Consider the following 21,448-nt stretch of genomic DNA (forward strand, 5'->3'; position numbering starts at 1 on the left):
TTCTATTAATTAATTCAGTTTGACTATCTATTTATGAATGACAAATAAAAAAAAATTATTAATTTTAATTTTAATTTTCTCTCCAGAACCTTCTAAAAATAATTAAGAAATTTGACATCACAGTAAAACACAATACTTCTAGATACAACTTCAATTCTTCGAAAAATTTACAAGTTCAATTAAAAACTTAGTATGAAATCACTTAACCATACGAAAAATAGTAATAATATTGATATTTTTTATTAAAAAGGTCTCTACAAAAAGTATTTATACTAGATAAAATTCTAAGTCTAATGGATATCCTAATGAATATATAAACCTAATAAATAATAATAATCCAATAAGTCTAAATTTAAATAAAGTTCATAATATCTTTCAAAGGCCTAATAATAACTAAAAAAATAAGTAAAATTATAGCCCAACTAATTCAAATAAAACTAAATTTATTTTTGTAATTTGTTGAGAAAATTGAAATCTAACTTCAAATGCATAGTTCTCTCTTGTATTAATAAATTATAAAACTTGTCATGTATCACTAAAAAGATATGAATATTTAATTTTCAATGCAATTAACATCACATTAAAATTTTTTTGTAGCTATAGTTATGAGCAAAACAATAATGAAAGGCTAAAACAGATAAATTTAAAATTTTTTTATTTCAATTATTTTGTAATATTTAAATGCTCACCTATAAGCTATTTTTAGCATGAATTAAATTAATCAAGACTTATATTTTATTATTTAATATCTTTTAAAATTTCATGATTTTTCATGTGTTTTGAAAAAATCCATTAAAAATCTTTTTGAACCTTTTAATTTTAAATCCTTTTATTGGTCCAACTCAAACTTTTAATGAATTTCTTGGTATTATTTGGATCTCACCACAATAGATCTGTAATTTTATTTTTGTCAAAAGGCTTAATATGAATCAAGGCATATGCACTTTAAATAGTTAGTTAAGAGAACGATTTTTGTTTGTCTTTTTGCCGATAGCTATAGCCGAAGCATTGATAAAAAATAAAATAAAAAAAGAATTTGGAGTTCAACATTGTTATTACTTTTCATATCAATGCTTGAATTTAATTATAGTTCAACATTCTTATGCTTAGACAACATACATTTAACTCATAATGCCTAGAGTTTACTAATGAAGTATCAATCTAGCGGTTAAGACACAGTTATATATCCCTGTAAAGATGACAACACAAATTTGATTTCTAAAAAGTACATTTATTGGGAGGGGCAATTACAAACCCCAAATGGGATTAATCTTACCTTTTAAAACAGTGTGAGAATACCTGATTAAGAATTAAAAAAAAAATAATGCCTAGAGTTTTATTAATTTGAAATAATGCCCAGAATAAGTTTTCAAACACTAAGAAAATATTAATTTAAAGCAAAAAAAATCAAAAACATATTTAAAATACAAAAACAAACATGTCATTTATCCTATTAATCTCGTAACCATATATTCTAAAAACCATATCTGTTTAAAATTATCCTTTTCAGAATCCTAAAATGCTATGCAGATTATTACCTTTATGCAAATATCATGATCTAAAATTCGTTTGATTTCTTTATTGCAGGAGCCTAGATGTTCATGATGCTTGGAGTTGTGAGCATTTTTTCTTTTATGAAAGCTATAATTCCTATTAGTTTTCATGTTTATTAGGCACTTGTAATGCTTTGTTCATGTTGAAGCTAGAGAGCATAATATTATGTCATGGAAGTTCATTTATTTGATGCACTTTAATATTTAGCAAATTATCAGCGAGCTTGTATAGGTTTTTTATTTGAGTCTCCTCGTTGTTGTTATCATCATCGTTGTTGTAATTGGATTCTTTTTTTTTGAAATTGGTTTTGGACCATAAGTATTCTTTAAAGAATATAATTTTATAATTTGTGGATAATTCAAAATGAGGGACTAAAACTGAATCTAATGAGAAAAAAAGACTTTTTTAAAATTAAAAAAAAAAATTATTAATCCAATTTATTTTCAAGTCATTCAGCTTTATTTTTTATTTATTTTGATCCTTTCACGTTAAGTTTATTTGAGATACAACTTGATAATATTATTTAATTATGTTAGTGCGGGGATCTCAAGGTGTCAAAAAATATCCTAATATTTGTTTGACGTTTAATTTTGTTAAAAAAATAAAAGTTTAACTGTTCACAAAAAAATAATAATAAAAGGACTTAAATTGAAACGAAGGAGAAGGAAAACATTATGGATGATATTTTAAGCACTATTTAGTTCATGTTTTTCTTTAAAAAATTGCTATTTGACTTTGTCAAAAATCTATTTTGATCCTTTTACTTTGAAAGTTATATGTTCATTTTGGGTAGAAACATATAGCTTTCAAAGTAAAGGTCCCTAGTTGGAAGGAAAAAGAAATAATGGATTATAAATGATAGGAGAGAGAAAATCATCGGTTATATCACTCATAAACAAAAAATTATGTTAAAATATATAGAAATTATTCTGTACTTTCATCTTACAAAAAAAAAATTCAAGATTGAAAGGGAAGCTTTTGTTTTAATTTAATTTTGTATTTTTGAACCAATTTAATGTTTTGGCTTGGTAAATTATTTTCTTGAGATTCTAAGAGTGTTTTTAAGATGTTTTTAAATTAAAATAAGTTACAGAATAATTTTCTAGGATTTAAAAAACTTTAATTAATTTTCCAACCACATCTCATCTCATCAAAATCAGGGATGGCAATCCACCCCTTTGAAATGCTAAAAGAAAAGGGAGTCTAGACATGCTGGCCTTATGTAGGGCTAGCCGGCCAACCTTATTTTTGTTTTTTAGTTTTAAATTAAAATTAAATTCAATAAGTTAAATAAAAACATGTTTGGGATACCCACCCTTACATGTCTTCAATTTTAATTAAAATTATTAAAGCAAATTAATTAGTTTTTTTTTATGAATTATCTAAAAATGTCACTTTTTCATATTTTTAAATAAGATAATAACATTTTATGAATCATCTAAAAATGTCACTTTTTTTATATTTTTCAATAAGATAATATCATTTTTTTTAAAAAATATTAGCAGTCCCTATTTTTTTACTAACCCTTCATAATATATAATTTCATTTATTTTATTAACGTAGTATAATTAAACTAATGTTACTATTAAAAAACAAAATTACTAAGCATTTATAAGTTATATATTGTATTTAACAGGTTGACCTCCATTAGTCTATAACATCATCATCTCAGAATTTAGGAAAAACAAAAGTTTTAAACATCAACCACATGAACATTTTTTGTAGCATCAAATTGGGTTCCAACTGGGTTGACTTGATCAGGTTATGCATTAACACTTGAAAAAAACACATAATCACAACAACATTGTTAACACTTCGAATCCTTACCAGCGGCAAAGCACAGGCAAACAGAGCTAGCTATTACTAGTAAGTCATTGTCTTTGGCATTCTTGGCAGCCAATTCAAGAATACAAGGATCAATGGAAGCCAACCCATTTGGGTCTTGAGTTTTCTGTCAAGAAATTTAGCCAAGGCTACAGCTTTATTAGTCTTTAATGGTCCACCAGGATGAGCTAACCTGATGCATACAAATTAATAAAGAAGACCCTAGACGGATTCCTGTAAAAGAACATAAACAAGAACACGAAAGATAAAGAGGCAAAAAAAAACAAGAAAAAAAAAAAAACTGGGTAGCTGGGAACGAGGAGGGTGATGAGAGGGGGAAAGCAGAAAGAACGAAAAGCCAAAATTATCAGATTTTCTAGAATGGTCATCCTCAATCAAGGGTTCTTCATCTGCTGACTCAGGTACAATAATGCCATTTAACTTGAATAGATTTTCTCTTGCATGTATTAAACTAGAATAATGAAACAACATGAATCAAATGCCATCTTTACCAGATTTTCCTTAGGAATCACAGCTCAATGAAGCAGTAGCAGACAATAAGCATTCACCTCCTCCCCATCTCCTTTCTCAGTTAGTGGCAGCATAGTACATAACAGATACCATGCTCCTCATATACATGGAATCTACGACAGCTTGAAGTAATTCATAATACATGGCGGGGAGGAAAATAACAAATTTGGGAATTAGCCCTTTCTTTTTAGCCTAAAATTCTAAAACAGGTGGCCAAGCAGGCTTGAGATTTCAAATAATCCAATGTAGGTTTCAAATCACTGGGTCATATGACCATGGAAAGTGCTGGAGTAACATTGGAACAGGGCTGTAGATACTGCAATAACATGTGTGGAGGTTGTCCAAAGCCACTCCATACATCCCTTTCCATTAATAACTTGCCACTTCAAACTAGCCAAGTAGAAATCTGAAAATGTCACTCAGTGTCACAATGCCTTCCACACGTTTACTGCCAGCCTCCACAATGACAAGACGCCTAACACCTGAAAACCCAGGGATTGAGGACCATTAACTTGGTGAAACTTGGCGAATGAATTTAAAAAAATGTACCACGTGAATTTTCAGAAGAGAGAAAAAAAAGAGCTTATGCAAAAGTTCTATGAAAACAACAACAATAACAGAGACATCATTTCAGAAAAAAAATTAACCACAATCATATTTAACAGGGCTGTTTGTAACCAAAGTATCTTTTTTTGGCAAAGGCTTTGCTGGCTCTTTAAAAGTCCTCCAAGCACTTTAACATTACAAATAAATTATTCAACAAAAGTTGAAGGATGACAGCTCAGGTTGCTTGAAAGAAGCAAAGACAAAGGACAGGAACTGCAGTTTGAGTGATCACGAGGAAAGAAAATCAAAAGAATTAATATCCTAATGACCAACACATACTACAAAACTAACATTTCCAACCTACTCAACAACCAGGCACTCCAAAAAGTCATGTTGGAAGATATTTAACAGGATCTTCATTCTCAGTAAAGGAGAGAAATTCAGATTACCAGGGTTTGCCAATCGCTCCATCACTTTATGCAATGTATCAGAGCGCAAACACATCTGACATCTTTGACTTCTCAGATCATAAGAAGAATAGACATCTTGTCCCAGTTGCAAAGCCTAAGAAAAACCATGATCAACAAACGTCAAGCACCATTTTTAAATTACAAATTACATTTTGAAACAATGGGGCAACATATACACTAAACAAAGTCAAACACTTCAAATTATTTCATGTAGCCTGCCCAAGCAAGCAATTAACACTTTGATGTGATACATGTGAAGTGGAAAGGATTCACTTGGTCCAAGTGCAACAAGATAACACCCAGAGGTAACTTTCAAGACCATAAACATCACGAGTCACTTCCACACTGAACACAATTCCAATGAAAATTATATAGGAGTTTATACTATCATCATTACATCCATTTTCAGCTAGTCTTTTAAATCTCAACAAGAAGGCATTCTGTAAAGATCCAGCACCCGTGTCCCATCTCTCTTTATCCTTTAAAGTTGAAACCAAATGGTGCCCCACCATCTATCCATCTACTCATCAAACCCACAATCTTGTATCAAATATTCTTACAACAACAGATTTAATATCCTCTTCATGCCCACAATGACACAGTTTTCATAAACAAAATTATGAAAAATAAATAATGATAAAAAAAATCAAGACATTCATGCCATCCTATTAAAAACATCAACAAACTAAAGCCATTACTTTCCAATTAATAAGTACCACGAAGTAGCTTCATAAAACATGTTCAAGGGAAAATGAAGGGCTGGGGGCACAGAAAGAGAAGATACCTGATTAATAGTCATTTCATTAAGATTAATATGAGTATAAATTTTGTCCTTCGCCAAAGCTGTTATGTCACTGTACAAATGATAGCACATAATTAGCCTCGGAATTGAAGAAGAGTTGCAAAATATGGTTTAAGAATATCAAACCCAGAAGAACAAGTTACCTCCGACAATATATGTCTATTAACGAGTCATTCTCATCAACTATTGGTATTGAACTTACTTGAGCTGCAAGAACAGAAGGTGATAAAAAAATACCAGGGATTAAAATTACAAGAAGATCAAGATGTATAGCTGAAGTATATTCTTGTCTAGCTGAAACCATAGAAAACTACCCCAAAAGGAAACACTGTATTTGGTCTAAATGACTAAACTATCCCCCACATAACAACTACCTTAGCCAGTGAAATCTCTGGGCATCAAACCAGAAACATAGAATCCAATTTTAGGCACACCAGTGGTAAGGGGTTTAAGTAGGAGAAATACCCAATCACAGGGCCCAGCCATCAAATCCAAAAGGAGGTAGGTTCAGGTGAGTCATAAAATAGGAGACACAAAAAATGAATAATTCATTAGTTGAAACATAGATCTTCATCAATTTTATTTCAATTTTCAGCAATTCAAGAAATTTATCAAATACTGTACTCATATGCACCTCATCCAATCAATTAAGATTTTTGAAAGTTCCGTGTAACTTTTAAGTGTAATACATGTAAAGCAGTTTCAAGTAGTTTGCTAGAAATATTTGCCACAAAGAATTTGAAATTCTACTTCCAAAACATACACAAATTCTTCTGTTGATAATTTATTTTCCTTCTGTCTGCACTTTACAGAAATAACAAACATACCTTGAATTAACAAGTTTAAAGCTGAACTAAGAGAAGCACTTGGTCTCAACATGGCCAAGGGGCGCCCACTAGGCTCTCCAATACTTGGAACCCATGAACCCACTGGTATTGCACCAATCGGCAGTTGGAGCATGGGTAAGGTGCCAGAACAATGTCTAAAGTACCTGCAAATACCTGGAAATTAACATCCTGTGGTTAGTAATAAACTATGTGTAGCTACTTAGCAAGCTAACCAAAAAGCCTTACATTTCAGTATTCCAGAGAGTGAGGCAAGATGCAATAATTGAGGAAATGAGCCATCTTCTGATGATGAATGGATAATGGGAACTGTAGCCACCTCATTCTGCAATATTCTCAAAGCAACCTCTTTCAAGTTGTCATATGGCCCAGCCTGCACATTAGCCAAAATCCAGATCAATGGACAAGAGCCACATCAAACATTTTTGTTATATATATAGTAACTCAAGATAAAGCCATTTGAATGCTTCCTATAAGTGCAGCACAAAAACGAAGCACCAAGAATAATTACACTCCACTTTATGCATGAATGGCAAAAAACAAATTAGGGGGTCGTTTAAATGCTACAGATTCAAGCATGCCTGAGAGATCACTTACATGTATGAGATGTCTAGGTAGAGCCCGGACATGTCCATCTATTTGCCTATTCAGATATGATTTTCCCTCTTTCCAAGCAGATATCGTGTGTGTATCAAGTTCTTCCTCCGTAAAATCTGATCCGTTATTTCCAAGCTGCAAGTAAAAGTAATCAGTGTTATAGAAACATGCAAACAGTATATTTCAGTCCACAAAGACTTCTTATCAAGAACAGTAGCATCCAAACATAAATTATTCAAGCTTGTTGCTGTTTTAGAAAGCATGTAAATTTCTCCCAATGTCCATGAATATCCCGAAAGCCATCAATTACATTTGGGTTCTTGTCACCGAATCAAAACCTATCCCCAAACATTTGGGGTCAAACTTCAAAGAAGATAAATGGATATCATGCCGTATGGAAAACAAAGATGTATAAAAATTTGTTTACTTTTACCCTTAAGGAAAATGAACCATGTGTTGTTGCATTGTTTATCTTGATGCATATAAATTTGCACAGAGAAAATCAATGAATGAATAAATATTTGTATTTAGAAGATTCACTGTTGAAAGAAGACATGATATTACATGCACATACCTCTCTCAATATCAATATGAAGTCCAAGGCACTAAGCACTCCAACAAACTGGCCCCTAGAGAAGTCCCAAAGAGGAGCCATAGGGATTCCCTGGAAACAGCTAACTTAGAAGGCATACATACCCAAGCTCTTAATCAGCAACAAGTAAATAGGCATGACAACCAACAATTGTAAATAATAAGTATGCAAAGCTCAGATCATGGAACAGACTAAGCCTGAAGGCAGGACTTAAGCCAGCTTGAAACTGACTATTTACTTTAGCACATGTGCAGCATGAATTTTTATTTCCTTCTCCTTTTAGATTGGAAAATGCATTGCATTGCAAACAGCGTAAGTATGAAATTAACACCTTGGAGTTCCATAAATGAATACTAAAGTAATCACAGCTGCATCTACTTTTTATTCTACAATTAGGCACCCCGTTGACATTTGTTTCTTGCTGAGTAAGATGTCTTTCCCTGATCCAGTGCTCGATGTCTTACTCATTAAGAAGGGTTCAATAAATGAGAACTGAAGCAATCACAGCCACATCTACTTTGTATCTAAAATTAGGCACCCAATTGACATTTGTTTCTTGCTGAGTAAGATGTCTTTTTCCTGATCCAGTGCTCAATATCTTACTCACTGAGAAGGGTTGAATAAGGAAATTCATTTTATAAAAGAGGAATCATAATAAGCTGACCAAAGGTGTTGTTATTCTGGAGCAGGCAAGCTGGGTACAAAATCAGAGATGGCTGCCTTTCCGTTTGGCAAGGAAAACATTAAAGAAACTAAGTAGTTTTGGCTGTTATTTCAGGCTGATAAATTCCTTTAGAAATGTCATAAAAGATGGATGCTTCAACATGAGAAGGAAATATATATCTATGCTAATGTACGGAGATAACTGTGGGTGGTGAAGTAAGTGTGGAAGGTGTGGTATAGTTAAAGCCTTATTGATCTGCTCATGGATCGGAGTAATTCTATGATGATCTAGTTAGATATCCTAACAAAACAAGTGAAGGAACTACCAAGAAAAATTACAAACCTAGTTCAAAAGAAGAAATGATGGTCACAATCAGCACCGAAAGGTAAGAATACATGATGAACTGAATCATGAAAGCAACAACTAAAACATGCCAACTATTCATTCCATCACAAAGGCATGTAACATTGTATGAAAGGCTTGCTTTACCGGAAAAGGCATACAAAAAAAAGGTTTGATACCTGCTCGAACAAAATATGAAAGGCTTGCTTTACTGGTAAATCAACATCCAAGGCAACTACCTGTAAGTTGCATTTTCTAAATTAGGAGGATATAGATTTGCTGATTTCAAATCCAAGTAAAAAGCCAAAATATGAGTGCCACAATGAAGACCGTTGGTAAAGGATCCAAACCTTGCCTGACTGGGGAAGTAGCTCATATGCAGTGTGTGTAGTTAAAAACACAGAAATCCGGTGACGAGAGACCTGTAAGTCAGCCTCTGATATGCTTAGCATGCCGCCAGTCAATGTACCATCTGATACACTGACCTGCATTGTAAATAAAAACCTCATTACATTCCAAAACTTGTAAAAGGGAAAAGTATTGGTGAAAACTAGAATATTGTAACAGTAAGGTGAGACAGGGTAAGACGGCCACGTAAATATAAGCAACCAAAAACAAATGTTTTCATATGAAGACACTTCAAGTTTTTCAAATGATGGAGCAGAAAGCCCCAGATCCATGATCCTTAGAATGCATATAATTGGCAGCTGGTGAGAAGTGACCAAAATTACATTAACAAAACAGAACAAAAACAGAACAATTTCCAGCAGTCATGATATCTATTATAGAAGAAGTATGTATCTCACCAAACGGGTAAAGGCCTCATTATCCAATTCCATACTAGATCCTGGAATCATCTCTGGATTAAAATTGGCTTCCATGTTAAACTGGATAGTATTCAGTATCCCATATTCGGTTGTTGTGTAAGGTTGGAGTTCATCATGTCGCCATTCTCCATCAACTAAAAACTTGTACTGCATGTAAATATCAAATGCATGAATTGCAATATCCATATCCATATCCATATCTATCTATATATATCAGTACAGACATAGAACCATTTGCAGGCACAGAACATATTCATAAAGCATTTCCTAGTCAAGTTTAAATCTTTCTGAGATCACTTGAATCCAAACAATTCCAGAGTACTCCAACCCTATCATATAAGAGCATACTTTGAAAAAAAAAAGCCTTTCATTACAAAATAAGCTAATAATAGTTATTATTGTATACAGAAAATACCTCCATTATAAGTAGCCTTCAAGAGGAGTTCATTGCTAATGAAGTTTGTATAAAGTTATGTGCTACCCTGGACTTGTTCTTTCTTCTTTTCTTTTTTAGCACTCTCACAATGTGTAGTAAACTCTAGAAGCATGTCACAAGTATGAGCATACCGTTGACCACACTAGTGCATCCTAGAACAATTACTAAAAATTTCTTTAAATAGAATAAGTTGAACTACATGTACAACAATTCAAATTGATCAAAAGCCCAAGAAAACCAACCTACCTGGTGATTTCCGTGTGTAATACCATAAATAGCCTGAAATACATTAGGGCAACCTTCAACTGGCGACATAGGTATAAGCTCACCCCATCTTCACAAAAACCCAAAAAACACACAACCCATCAATCAGTACCACTATGAAGAATATTGGGTTGCTCCTAAAACAATTAACCTCGGACACAGAGTATTTAAATTTAGTATCATCACCTATTAAAAGAACCACTGAGAAATACATTTCGACCTCCATGAGTCCAAACAAACCTCATTAACACGGTACCAGTAACTCCACCACCAGCTTCTCTCACAGATTCCATGCTCAAAGCACACAATAATCCCAGCCCAATTCAATAAATACCAAAATTCACAACAAAAAAAAGATGCAAATTTTCTAACTTATGCACCTTGAAATTTATTCGCTGCAAAGCAAAAAAAACAAAAATCAAAATTTGCAAAAACCCAGTTCAGAACTTGGCTAAACAAACTCAAATGTACGGAAAACCCCTAATTGTTCAAATTAAAGAGAAAACGCTCACCAGGATTGAAGCTCTAAAGAAGCTTCGGATAGGGGATTTTGAAATCTACGCACGCACAATGGGAGTGGAAATTGGGGGAAATAAATAGAAACCCTAGGGGTTAGAAAAATGAATAGAAATAAAATTCCGAAAACAAGAAATTTTGAAAGGGGGTTAAGATCGAGAAAGGATCGATATGATCGAATCTAATTTTTGAAACCCTAGTGAAGTAATATAAAATAAAATGTATAATGAAATCAAGTTAAAAAACAGAAGAAAGAAAGGACAGACAGACAGGAACTTTGATAGAGATGTGTATTGTTGCCACTTGTTATTAATATTAACGTTGCCTTTTGTGCTATTGTTTTTTTTTGTTTTTACGTCAACATGTATCTTCGAATCAGCTTTCAAGACAGTGTCTTAATTGATTTTATAAAATCTAAAATTAATTATTATGTAAATTTTTAGTAGTTTTTATATAAAAATCAAACTAATAACATTTAAAATATATATTTAAATCCTAATCAATTAAGTTGTACCCCTCAAAATTATTCCCGGATAAAAACCAAGATAAATAGCTAAAAAAAAAATATTTTTTAAAAAATAAATAAATTTTATTGCTGTTTGAAATTGGTGTTAAAAGTAACTGGTGTTATTGTTATTTGATCTGGTGTATTATACAAGTGTAAACTATAGGAGATTATTTAAAAAAACAAATTAATAATGTTTAGGTATTGTATGAATGTTCTTAAGAAAGAAAACTTTACAACTCATGTTATAACCCTGGCTTTTTAAATAAACTGGTTTTATTTTTAATGACATGAAAATAAAATAGATAATGATAATAAAAAAATAATAAATTATATAAAAATATACTAGTGTAAGGTAACCTGAGTTATAATGAAAAACATATAACTTAAACAATAAAAAGCAAACCAACTCAGCTAAACTAGTATTCCAATCATGAGGTCGAAAAAGTCCAATGAAAAAGAAATAAAAAAAATCACATATATATATATATATATATATATTTTAAAAAATAAATAAATTTTATTGCTGTTTGAAATTAGTGTTAAAAGTAGCTGGTGTTATTGTTATTTGGTCTGGTGTATTATACAAGTGTAAACTATAGGAGATTATTTAAAAAAACAAATTAATAATGTTTAGGTATTGTATGAATGTTCTTAAAAAAGAAAACTTTACAACTCATGTTATAACCCTGGCTTTTTAAATAAATTGGTTTTATTTTAATGACATGAAAATAAAATAGATAATAATAATAAACAAACAATAAATTATATAAAAATATACTAGTGTAAGGAAATCTGAGTTAGAATGAAAAACATATAACTTAAACAATAAAAAGCAAACCAACTCAGTTAAACTAGTATTGCAATCATGAGGTCGAAAAAATCCAATGAAAAAGAAATAAAAAAAAATCACACACACACATGTGTGTGTGTGTTGAACGATGAAACCAAACAAGAAAATAAGTCAAAAAAATGATATAAAACCCGGTTAACAAAACTCATAACTTAAGTTATTAGACCTAAAACACCATATATATGGAGAGAGAAAAAACCTAAAGTCCAACCTCCAATAAATCAAACATTAGAGGATGAAATTATTAAGAAAAAAAACAATCATCCAAAATGATCCAAAATAAAAAGAATAGCAATTAAAAAAATAAAGATAAAAAATAAATTAAAGGGAAACTAAACAATTTTAACTAGAGAGTGAAATTGAAAAGAAAAATAACTTTAATATTGACTTGGTTGAAAATTCAGCTTTAACTTTCCTAACATGTTTTTTTTCTTGTTTTTCTCATTTTTTTTTGCTTTTTTTCCCCCAAAATTATCTTCTTCTTTTTTCATTTTTTTTCATAAATTTTTTTGTCAATTTTATTTTTTTAATATTAAGCTGGTTGAGAATTTAGCTTTGTATTTTTTTTTTCTTTAAAACATTATGGATTGCTACAGTGTTTTCCTATATAGTTTTTTTTTATGATTTTTTTTTCGTAATTGTCCTTGTCAATTTAATATATATATTTTTTTTTCATATTGAGCTGGATGAGAATTTAGCTTCGTATTTTTTTTTTCTTTAAAACACTGTGGATTGCTATAGTGTTCCTTCACATGATTTTTTTTATTATGATTTTTTTTTAAATTATCTTTATCGATTTTATTATTTTTAATATTGAGCTGGTTGAGAATTATAATTGTAGATTTCCTCATGAGACAATATAGATTGCTACAATGTTTTTTTGTATAAGTTTTTTTTTATTATGATTTTTTTCAAAATTATTCTTATTGATTTTATTTTTTTAATAATAATCTAGTTGTAAATTTAATTTTATAATTTTTTTTTCTTAAAAACATTATAGGTTATAACCATTTTTTTATATAATTTTTATTTTATTTTTTAATGATTTTTTTCACAAAGCTATAACAACATATAAGTATAGAAGAAGCTCGTGGTATCACGAGGGAATGTAATTTAGTGTATAAAAAAACAGGTAGGAAAGGAAAAAAAAACCTCCTTTTTGACACGGGTGGGTTAACTTTTTTTTTGGAATCTTGAGGGGGTGGGGGTTAGCTTTTTTTGGAATCTAATTTGTCGTGTGCGGCTGATGCCATTTGACAACGACAACAAAGCAAGGGACCCCACCGTGAAGGGAAAAAAAAAAAAAAAAAAAAACTTTTTGGTGTTCTTTCCGCTTCACTATGATAGTTTGATTCCTTGTTTCCGTTGTTCGACTAAAAAAATACCATTTGTTCTTGAGAGAATTGTTAAACCATTGTCGCCGTCTTGTTTCCTTAATCACTCCACACGCGCTCACAAAATTCTGCAATGATAAGAATATTTATAACAAATATGATTTGTTTCTTCAATAACAGTATTTTTTAAACAATTTTTATGTAAATTGAGATTAATTTGTTTATTAAATGTTTTTAAAGACACATTTCTCATATTAAATAAATCTCAGACACTAAAAAGATTATAACAAGTACGATAATAGTGCATTTTAAGAAAGGTTTGGTGTCGTTTAAAATAAAAAATCAGTGTGTTTCTTAAAATTCTGAAGCCATGGAATTTGTTTAGTCATTTAGAATAACTTTGGGCGGCGTGCGTGGTATTTTCCGGTGATGGAAAATGACTCTTCGTCATCTCATTTGATTTTTCTTTGTATTTTTTTTTTTTATTAATGGCGTGTGGCATCTATAAGTGCTTGTGGTTGGTTACTCGCCGGTAAACTTTCCTTTTCCTTCTTTATTCCTCTCTTCTGTCTAGAAAATCAATTCTAGTAACAGTGTTGTTAAATAGTAAAACCATATGCTGAAGCGACAAGGGGTTTCCCGCGGCGCGTGTTTGTCACGCGCCGCCACTGAAGACGGTGCATGGAATGGTGCTCCGGCGTCCTGGATCAAGTGTGGCACGACAAATCGAGTAGCTCCTCCTTTTCTTTTCGTGCCTGTGCTTGCGATGAGAATCAATATTACCTGTAAATATCAGAAAAATCCACACAACAAAATCGATTTAATCCCCACCTATCTTCACAGATCTGCTATCGTTTTGAGAGGAAAAGATGGCAGCATATGAGCTGGAGTAAGAAGAGCTGCCGGTCGCGTGACTCACGGTGCCGGTGAAGGGCTGGTGCGACTCTTGGTGTTGGTGGAGGCAGACTGTCGTGAAGGCTGGTTGGGCTGAGACAATTAAGCGAAGAAAGGTGTTGCTGGGTCATTTTCGGATAAAAAAGAGATCGATGGATAAACAATGGAGAGGAGACTAAAATGGTGTAGGCTGCCGCCTGGAAGAGCTGGCGTGGTGGTTGCTGCCTTGTTTTTAGGTGAAGCTTTTTTCCTAAGCCGCGGCTTTTGACAGTAGATGAGGGAGGGAGGGAGGGTTTTGGTTTGTGAGATAGAGAGAATTGTTGCTTCAGTTAAAAATTGAGGGAGGAAGATGAGTTTTGTTTCCTATGATGAAAAAATTAATTAGCCCCTAGTCTTTAAAATTTCAAAATTTTTAAAAATAAATTAAAAGAAAAGAAGTCAAAATTGGATCATCACAAAACACACACTAAATCATTAACCATGTTATCTTATGGGCTGGATCACAAATTTTGGACACATAAAAAAATTGAAGTATTGTTAATATGTGTTTTTTTAGTATAAAAAATTTAAACTATATAGAAATTAGAAATTAACTTGATGTGATTTGGTTAATTTACTTGATAATATAATTTGACTAAAGAAAATCAAGATGATATTTTTTAAAAAAAAATATTTAAACGATAATATATTATATCAACTCGGGTTAATCTGTTAAACTTAGGTTATAAGATCCTGATAATCCTAAAGAAAGCAAATTAATTATTTTTTCTATTAAACTCAATTATTAATTAATTCAATGTTGATTGATGAAATTAAAAATAAAACTCAACTAAAAGATAAACGTAGTCAACTTAGATTAACCATGTTAAACTTGAGACTGGATATCTCTATAAAAAACAAATCAAAAATAAATTATAAAATTCAATTTTCAATTAACCAAATGTTGAAAGATAAAATTTTTAAAAAATATAAATTAAAAAAGACATTAAAAACCACATGCGTCAACTTAAGTCAATCAACTAAACTCATGACTCAGATTATAAGACTGAAATAATCTTATAGAACACAAACTAAAATTAATTATGGAAGCTTAATTCTCAATCAACCCAATATTAAAGGATGAAATGGAAAAAAGATTCAACTAAATAAAAAATAAAAAACTTGAGTCAACTGACCTAACTCGCGACTTGAGTCATAAGACCATAAAAACCCCATAGAAAGCAAATAAAAAAAAGCTTTATGAAGCTCAATCTTCAATCAACCATATTAAAGGATGAAATTGAAAAAAGATTCAGCTAAAAAAAGGATAAGAAAACTCGAGTCAACTGACCTAACCCATGACATGAGTCATAAGAATGTGATAACCTCATAAAAACCAAATTAAAAAAATAAACTTATGAAGCTTAATCTTCAATCAACCCAATGTTGAAGGATGAAATTGAAAAAAAAATTCAACTAAAAAAGGATAAAAAACACTCGAGTCAACTGACCTAACCCACGACTTGGGTCATAAGACTGTGATAACCTCATAAAAAGCAAATTAAAAAAATAAACTTATGAAGTTCAATATTCAATCAACCCAATGTTGAAGGATTAAATAGAAAAAAAAAAAAAAAGAACAAAAAATGACAACTTGCCAAAAATAGTCCAGGAGACCAAGATAACTCTATAGAAAGCAGATTGAAAAAAAAAAATTGTTAAGTCAATTCTCAATTTACCCAATATTAAGAGATGAAATTGAAAAAAATATATTTAATTATAAAGGATAAAAAAAAACCTTAAATTAATATAGCTAACTTGCAAAATTTGAAACCCAAATCATGAGATCGTGATAAATCCATAAAAAAAAAAAAAAAAAATAATTATGAAGTCCAATTCCCGATCAATCCATTGTTGAAGGATGAAATTGAAAAAAATTTAATTAAAAAGAACAAAAAAAGATCTAAGTCAATATGACTAACTCACAAAACTCACGAATTAGGTCATGAGACTAAAATAATTTCATATAAAGCAAATCAAAATAAATGATAAACGTACAATATTCAATAAACTCAATGTTGAAGGATAAAATTAAAAAAAAAAATTCTTAAAAATTTAAGGACAAAAGTTTTGGCATTTCACTGTTCGCTACTACAATGAAATGCCACGACTTTTTAGTATATATTAATGTGTATAGCTAAGGTTTTTTTACCTTCAACAAATTTTAACATAACAAGTGAACTAGATCATTGGTGGCCCATATTATGTTGCAAATTGGATCAAATATTTTTGGAACATAAACATGTATTTAGATGTTTCTACTGTTTTTTTTAGTAAAAAAAATCATATGAAGTTGGGCCGATATGACCAATCAACTTAAATGACCTGTAAAAATATTATGACTCAAAAAATAACAATTCAAGAAGACATCTTTATTTTTTAATATTGAAAAGACAATTTATTAGATCAATCTTGGTCGACCAATGTTAACTTGCTAAATCTACAACCATTGTCATGAGATTATGATAACTCTATAGTAAGAAATCAGAACAAATTATAAAGTCTAATTTTCAATCAATATAATGTTGAAAAATGAATTAAAAAAAAAAATTAAAAAAAGAAAAAAAAAAAAACCATAGTCAATACAGGTTAATCTACTAAACTCGCAATACAGGTAATGAGATTGAGATAACCTCATATAAAGTAAATCAAAATAAATTATGAAACTCAATTTCTAATCTAGCTAATGTTAAAAGATGAAATCGAAAATAAAATGAATTAAAAAAAGACAAAAGCAAATATTGAAAGATGAAAATGAATATAAAAAAAGAACCAAGTTAGCAAAAAGCAAGTAAATTATCTTTCAAAATAAAATATCTTGTATTTAACACTAAGTTTCAATGTTTTATGTCAACATTAATTTTGTTGATGCTATATACACAAATAAAAGAGGTTTTCTTGAGCCATATAAAGGGACACAATACAATTTAAAAGAACGGGTTAGGAGTACACGTGTACCTAGAAATCATGAAGAACACTTTGATATGAAGCACTCACGAGCTCAAAACGGTATTAAAAGATGTTTTGACCTTCTTAAAAAGCCACGGGTGTAAGCGGTCCACTAGTATAATAGATTCATATAACTTCTTTTTTTTTTTAATTATTAATTTAGAAATATATCTTTATTTTAATTAATAATTACAATGGTATTTAACACATCATTTAATTATGTTATATTTTTAAAATGAAATTATATATTTTATGCTTATATTTGCAATTACTTTTTTAACAATTACATATGAGCCTAATACGCATTGAATTATAAAAATATTGCACATTAATATCCTCAATGAAAATATAAGGAAAAATGCTCTTGATCAGAATCTATTTTTAAAATTCCAAGACTTTTTAGGACGTTCCTTCTAAGATTCTCAGTACACTAATATTTCTACCCCTTTTTTTGGAAGACAATGGATCAGAATCATCAAATTGTGCTCACAAGACCTCAAGAAAAGGCTTGAGGATCGTAGACAAGCACTAGCTAGGTAGCCATGGCTGAATAGTATAATCCTCAAGGGCCCGGGAGGTGGCTAGATCGGAGGCTGCAAACACAGGGACGAAGACGAAGGGAAGAAGAAGTGGAGGACAAATGCATGATGACATCAACACTCTGCATGATTTAGGAGGAGGGCCCCCCGCTGCATCAGCTCCTCAGCATATAAATTAGGTCTCCAGTCTATTTTTGATACTATTTTTTTATCTCCATCTTTACCACTCTGTTAGTTTTAATGGCCATAATTTTTAAATAATCTCATGAAACTCGAGCAATGGTGACAAAAATCCCCTCATCGCATAATAAAACAAGCTGTCAAGGGAAGGAATACAAGAGCTTTTAGCAAGTTTCACGTGAAAGGATCTCAAGTAATTTAATGGCTAAACAGATTATCCTTCCTCCTGTCTAGGTATACACCGATTCATGTCCGTTAAATGCTTCACAAAATAAATAAATAACACACCAAGTAATTGGACTGTTGTGCTTTGTCATGAGGATAACTTCCTCTCTTACAAGACAGGCAGTGAAGTGGACAGGAGTTTATGAGTTACTACAACCTTACCCTACGGGGAAGCTAGGTGCTTATAACAGCTCAATAGAAGTGAAATTATTTGAGATGGCTCAAGGTAGGTAAGTGCCTTGTATAGCTACAGACTATAATTCTGGGTTTTTTTTTAAAAAAATAGCACAATAGGTTAAATTTTTTGGAGAAATAACATATTTTCACCTTGTCTTACTTCAAAAATGCAACAACTTAGTATTTAGCTTTATTGTCAATCTTGTGGCTTAATTGGTGGGGTGGTTGATTCAATTATAAGAACCAATCAATTGTTTTATATAAAAATCTTAATTTTATGAACTCTTGTGTTAAAATCATTGACGATGATGATTTGATACACTGATTTGGAGGGAAGGCAATATACATGGTTATTCTATACATTGCGATGGCGAATGATTCATGGTGATGGAAGTAGAATGATATATGCATGCTTTTTTTAGGCTAACATGTCAAGAATTTTCGGTGGTCGAAACAAAGGTTGGACAACAGGAATGTTGCAGACTTGCAGTGACAAAATTTTGTGGCTGATGAGGAGGTGTGCTGGATTTTTAGATTTCAAAAATCTCTCATCGAGATCTTGATTTTAGTAGTTTTATAATTTTTTTTATGAATCGGTTGACCGATTTAACTGACCATTACAAACTGGTCATCATTTCCAACGACATCTAATTATATGTCGTAGTACAGAACCGTGACATCCAAATACGTGTTCATTTCATCACAAACTTTTTGCTGACATGTTAATTCAACTTTTTTTTTTTATTTTGCGTGCTAATATTCCAATTGATCCATAATTTTGATGAAAGCATTGAGATGGTGAATGTCCTTGCACTTTCCATAAAGAGCATGCACGTTAAGTCTGTAGTAATAGCAGGCTGTCCGGTCTTTAATTAGAAGGTAATCTCATCCCTGCCAATGGCTTAATTTGGGCATTTAACTTGAAAAGTTTCTATTTTGAGGAGGACTAGCAAATAATAATTTTGACACAGACTCTGGATTCGCACAAGAATTTAGCTGTGCCGTGAAAGGTGATATTATAAAGTGCATGACACGGGTCCACGCACAGCAGCCCACTGGGCATTAACAATGCAAACTGCACTTTCTCCTTCTATAAAATGCAGAGTTGTCTAAGCTTGAAGCTATCAGGTGAAGCTTCTTCCTTAGCTTTCACAAATTTTTTGACACATTTCCAAATTCTGTTTCCATGGCTCCTGTTCCCGTTTCTCCAATTAACGTTGGTCATATTGATGATGTTCAAGAACTGAGAAAGGCGAGGCCAGCAACAATCCCTGAAAGATTTGTTAGGGACATGACAGAAAGACCAACACTAGCCACAGCTCTACAGCCTCCTGATACCGTTCCCATCATTGATTTCTCGAGGCTTGTTAAAGGCAATAAAGATGAATACAAGAGTGAAATGTTGCAGCTGACAAGAGCTTGCGAGGAGTGGGGTTTTTTCCAGGTACAAGTTGATACTTCTCTTTCCCCCTTCTTTCTTTGTTAGTGCAGGGTAGAATGAGCACGAAGGCTGAGTTTATATTGCTTTCTTGTTTTTATCAGGTGATTAACCACGGGATTGATCTGAGCTTGCTGGAGAGTATAGAGAAGGTTGCCGAGGATTTCTTCGTTCTGCCTTTGGAGGAGAAGCAGAAGTATCCCATGTTGCCGGGGACTGTTCAGGGATATGGACAGGCCTTTGTGTTCTCTGAGGACCAGAAGCTGGACTGGTGCAACATGTTTGCTCTTGGGCTTGAGCCCCACTTTATAAGGGTCCCAAAACTGTGGCCAGCAAAGCCACTCAAGTTCAGGTAACAGCGTAGAACACAATTTCTATTTCCTCCAGAATTTTTAGCGGGCAAGTCTTCAATTTACTTATAATGCGTCGTGCAATTCTTGCATCAGTGAAACTGTAGAGGTCTATTCAGGAGAAGTGAGGAAGCTGTGTCAGCATCTACTTGAATATATAGCCATGACACTAAACCTGAGAGCAGATTTTTTTAAAGAGATGTTTGGGGTGGCTGTGCAAGCCATAAGGATGAACTACTACCCGCCATGTGCAAGACCGGACCTTGTTTTAGGTCTTAGTCCACATTCAGATGGAAGTGCCCTTACAGTGTTGCAGCAAGGGAAGGGTGGTTCAGAAGGACTCCAAATCCTTAAAGACAACAAATGGATGCCTGTTCAGCCTGCTCCAAATGCATTTGTCATAAACATTGGCGACACTTTAGAAGTAAGGAAATCACGGGCTTTCCCTTTCTCCATCTTACCATGAATCGATGTTGTAGAATTCACTAATTTTCTGCATGCACAGGTTCTAACAAATGGAAAATACAAGAGTGTGGAACACAGAGCAGTGACTCACAAGGAAAAAGACAGGCTCTCTATCGTCACATTTTATGCCCCTAGCTATGAAATAGAGCTCGGACCAATTCCAGAACTGGTGGATGAGAACAACCCATGCAAGTTTAGGACATACAATCATGGAGAGTACAGTAAACACTATGTGACTAGCAAATTGCAAGGCAAGAAAACCCTGGAATTTGCCAAAGTTGAAAGCAAGAAACCTACTTAACAAGGCCCTACTTAGCAACACACACGCCCGCCTTGGGGTGCTCAATATTTAGATTTTGTATAAAATGTCGTTTATGTTTCTATTTAGAATGGTAAGGTCAAATCACAAGTTGATGGGATGCACTATTCTTGTGCAAACTCATTTGTATTAGCTCATCAATTAATACAAGGCGGTGGGGTCTTGTGTTTCCAAAGCATTTCCTGTCCAGTGCGTTTAGTAAGCAGCAGCAGCAAGTAGGAATTAATGAAAACAAGAATCAAAACAGAAAAAAGATGTCACTTTTAATATTCCCCGTATCAGATTCCTAACAGGGAAAGAAACCAGCAATCATGCGGGGAGAACCTAACCACACTGCCACTCCATATTTCTGCAAGAATCAAAACACAAAA

At 32.2% G+C, this 21,448-nt stretch overlaps 2 protein-coding genes across 4 annotated transcripts; one reads left to right on the forward strand and one right to left on the reverse strand.

Moving 5' to 3' along the window:
• Positions 1–3,869: 3,869 nt before the first annotated feature.
• On the reverse strand, positions 3,870–11,088 carry LOC118034520 (sucrose nonfermenting 4-like protein). 3 transcript variants are annotated; one of them, XM_035039842.2, is made up of 14 exons: positions 10,807–11,088; positions 10,481–10,689; positions 10,274–10,364; positions 9,574–9,744; positions 9,118–9,252; positions 8,947–9,006; positions 7,744–7,833; positions 7,170–7,304; positions 6,801–6,945; positions 6,555–6,728; positions 5,871–5,934; positions 5,710–5,779; positions 4,905–5,019; positions 3,870–4,391 (listed from the first exon to the last, which is right to left on the reverse strand). In XM_035039842.2, exons 2-14 carry the CDS (start codon positions 10,585–10,587, stop codon positions 4,300–4,302), a joined length of 1,449 nt encoding a protein of 482 aa, XP_034895733.1. In that variant the 5' UTR covers positions 10,588–10,689; positions 10,807–11,088; the 3' UTR covers positions 3,870–4,299. The 3 variants fall into 3 exon arrangements, with proteins under 3 accessions (XP_034895733.1, XP_034895734.1, XP_073268159.1); XM_035039843.2 differs by having other exon boundaries at positions 9,574–9,741; positions 10,277–10,364; positions 10,807–11,086; XM_073412058.1 differs by lacking the exons at positions 10,274–10,364; positions 10,481–10,689; positions 10,807–11,088 and adding an exon at positions 10,010–10,255 and having other exon boundaries at positions 9,574–9,741.
• Positions 11,089–19,327: 8,239 nt separating this feature from the next.
• LOC118034519 (protein LATERAL BRANCHING OXIDOREDUCTASE 1) lies at positions 19,328–21,243 on the forward strand. The gene is made up of 4 exons (XM_035039840.2): positions 19,328–19,949; positions 20,048–20,295; positions 20,390–20,717; positions 20,799–21,243. The coding sequence occupies exons 1-4, from the start codon at positions 19,692–19,694 to the stop codon at positions 21,057–21,059; spliced, it is 1,095 nt and encodes a 364-aa protein (XP_034895731.1). The 5' UTR covers positions 19,328–19,691; the 3' UTR covers positions 21,060–21,243.
• The last annotated feature ends 205 nt before the right edge of the window (positions 21,244–21,448 follow it).

This window comes from Populus alba, chromosome 10 (assembly GCF_005239225.2).
Source record: "Populus alba chromosome 10, ASM523922v2, whole genome shotgun sequence".
NCBI lineage: Eukaryota > Viridiplantae > Streptophyta > Magnoliopsida > Malpighiales > Salicaceae > Populus > Populus alba.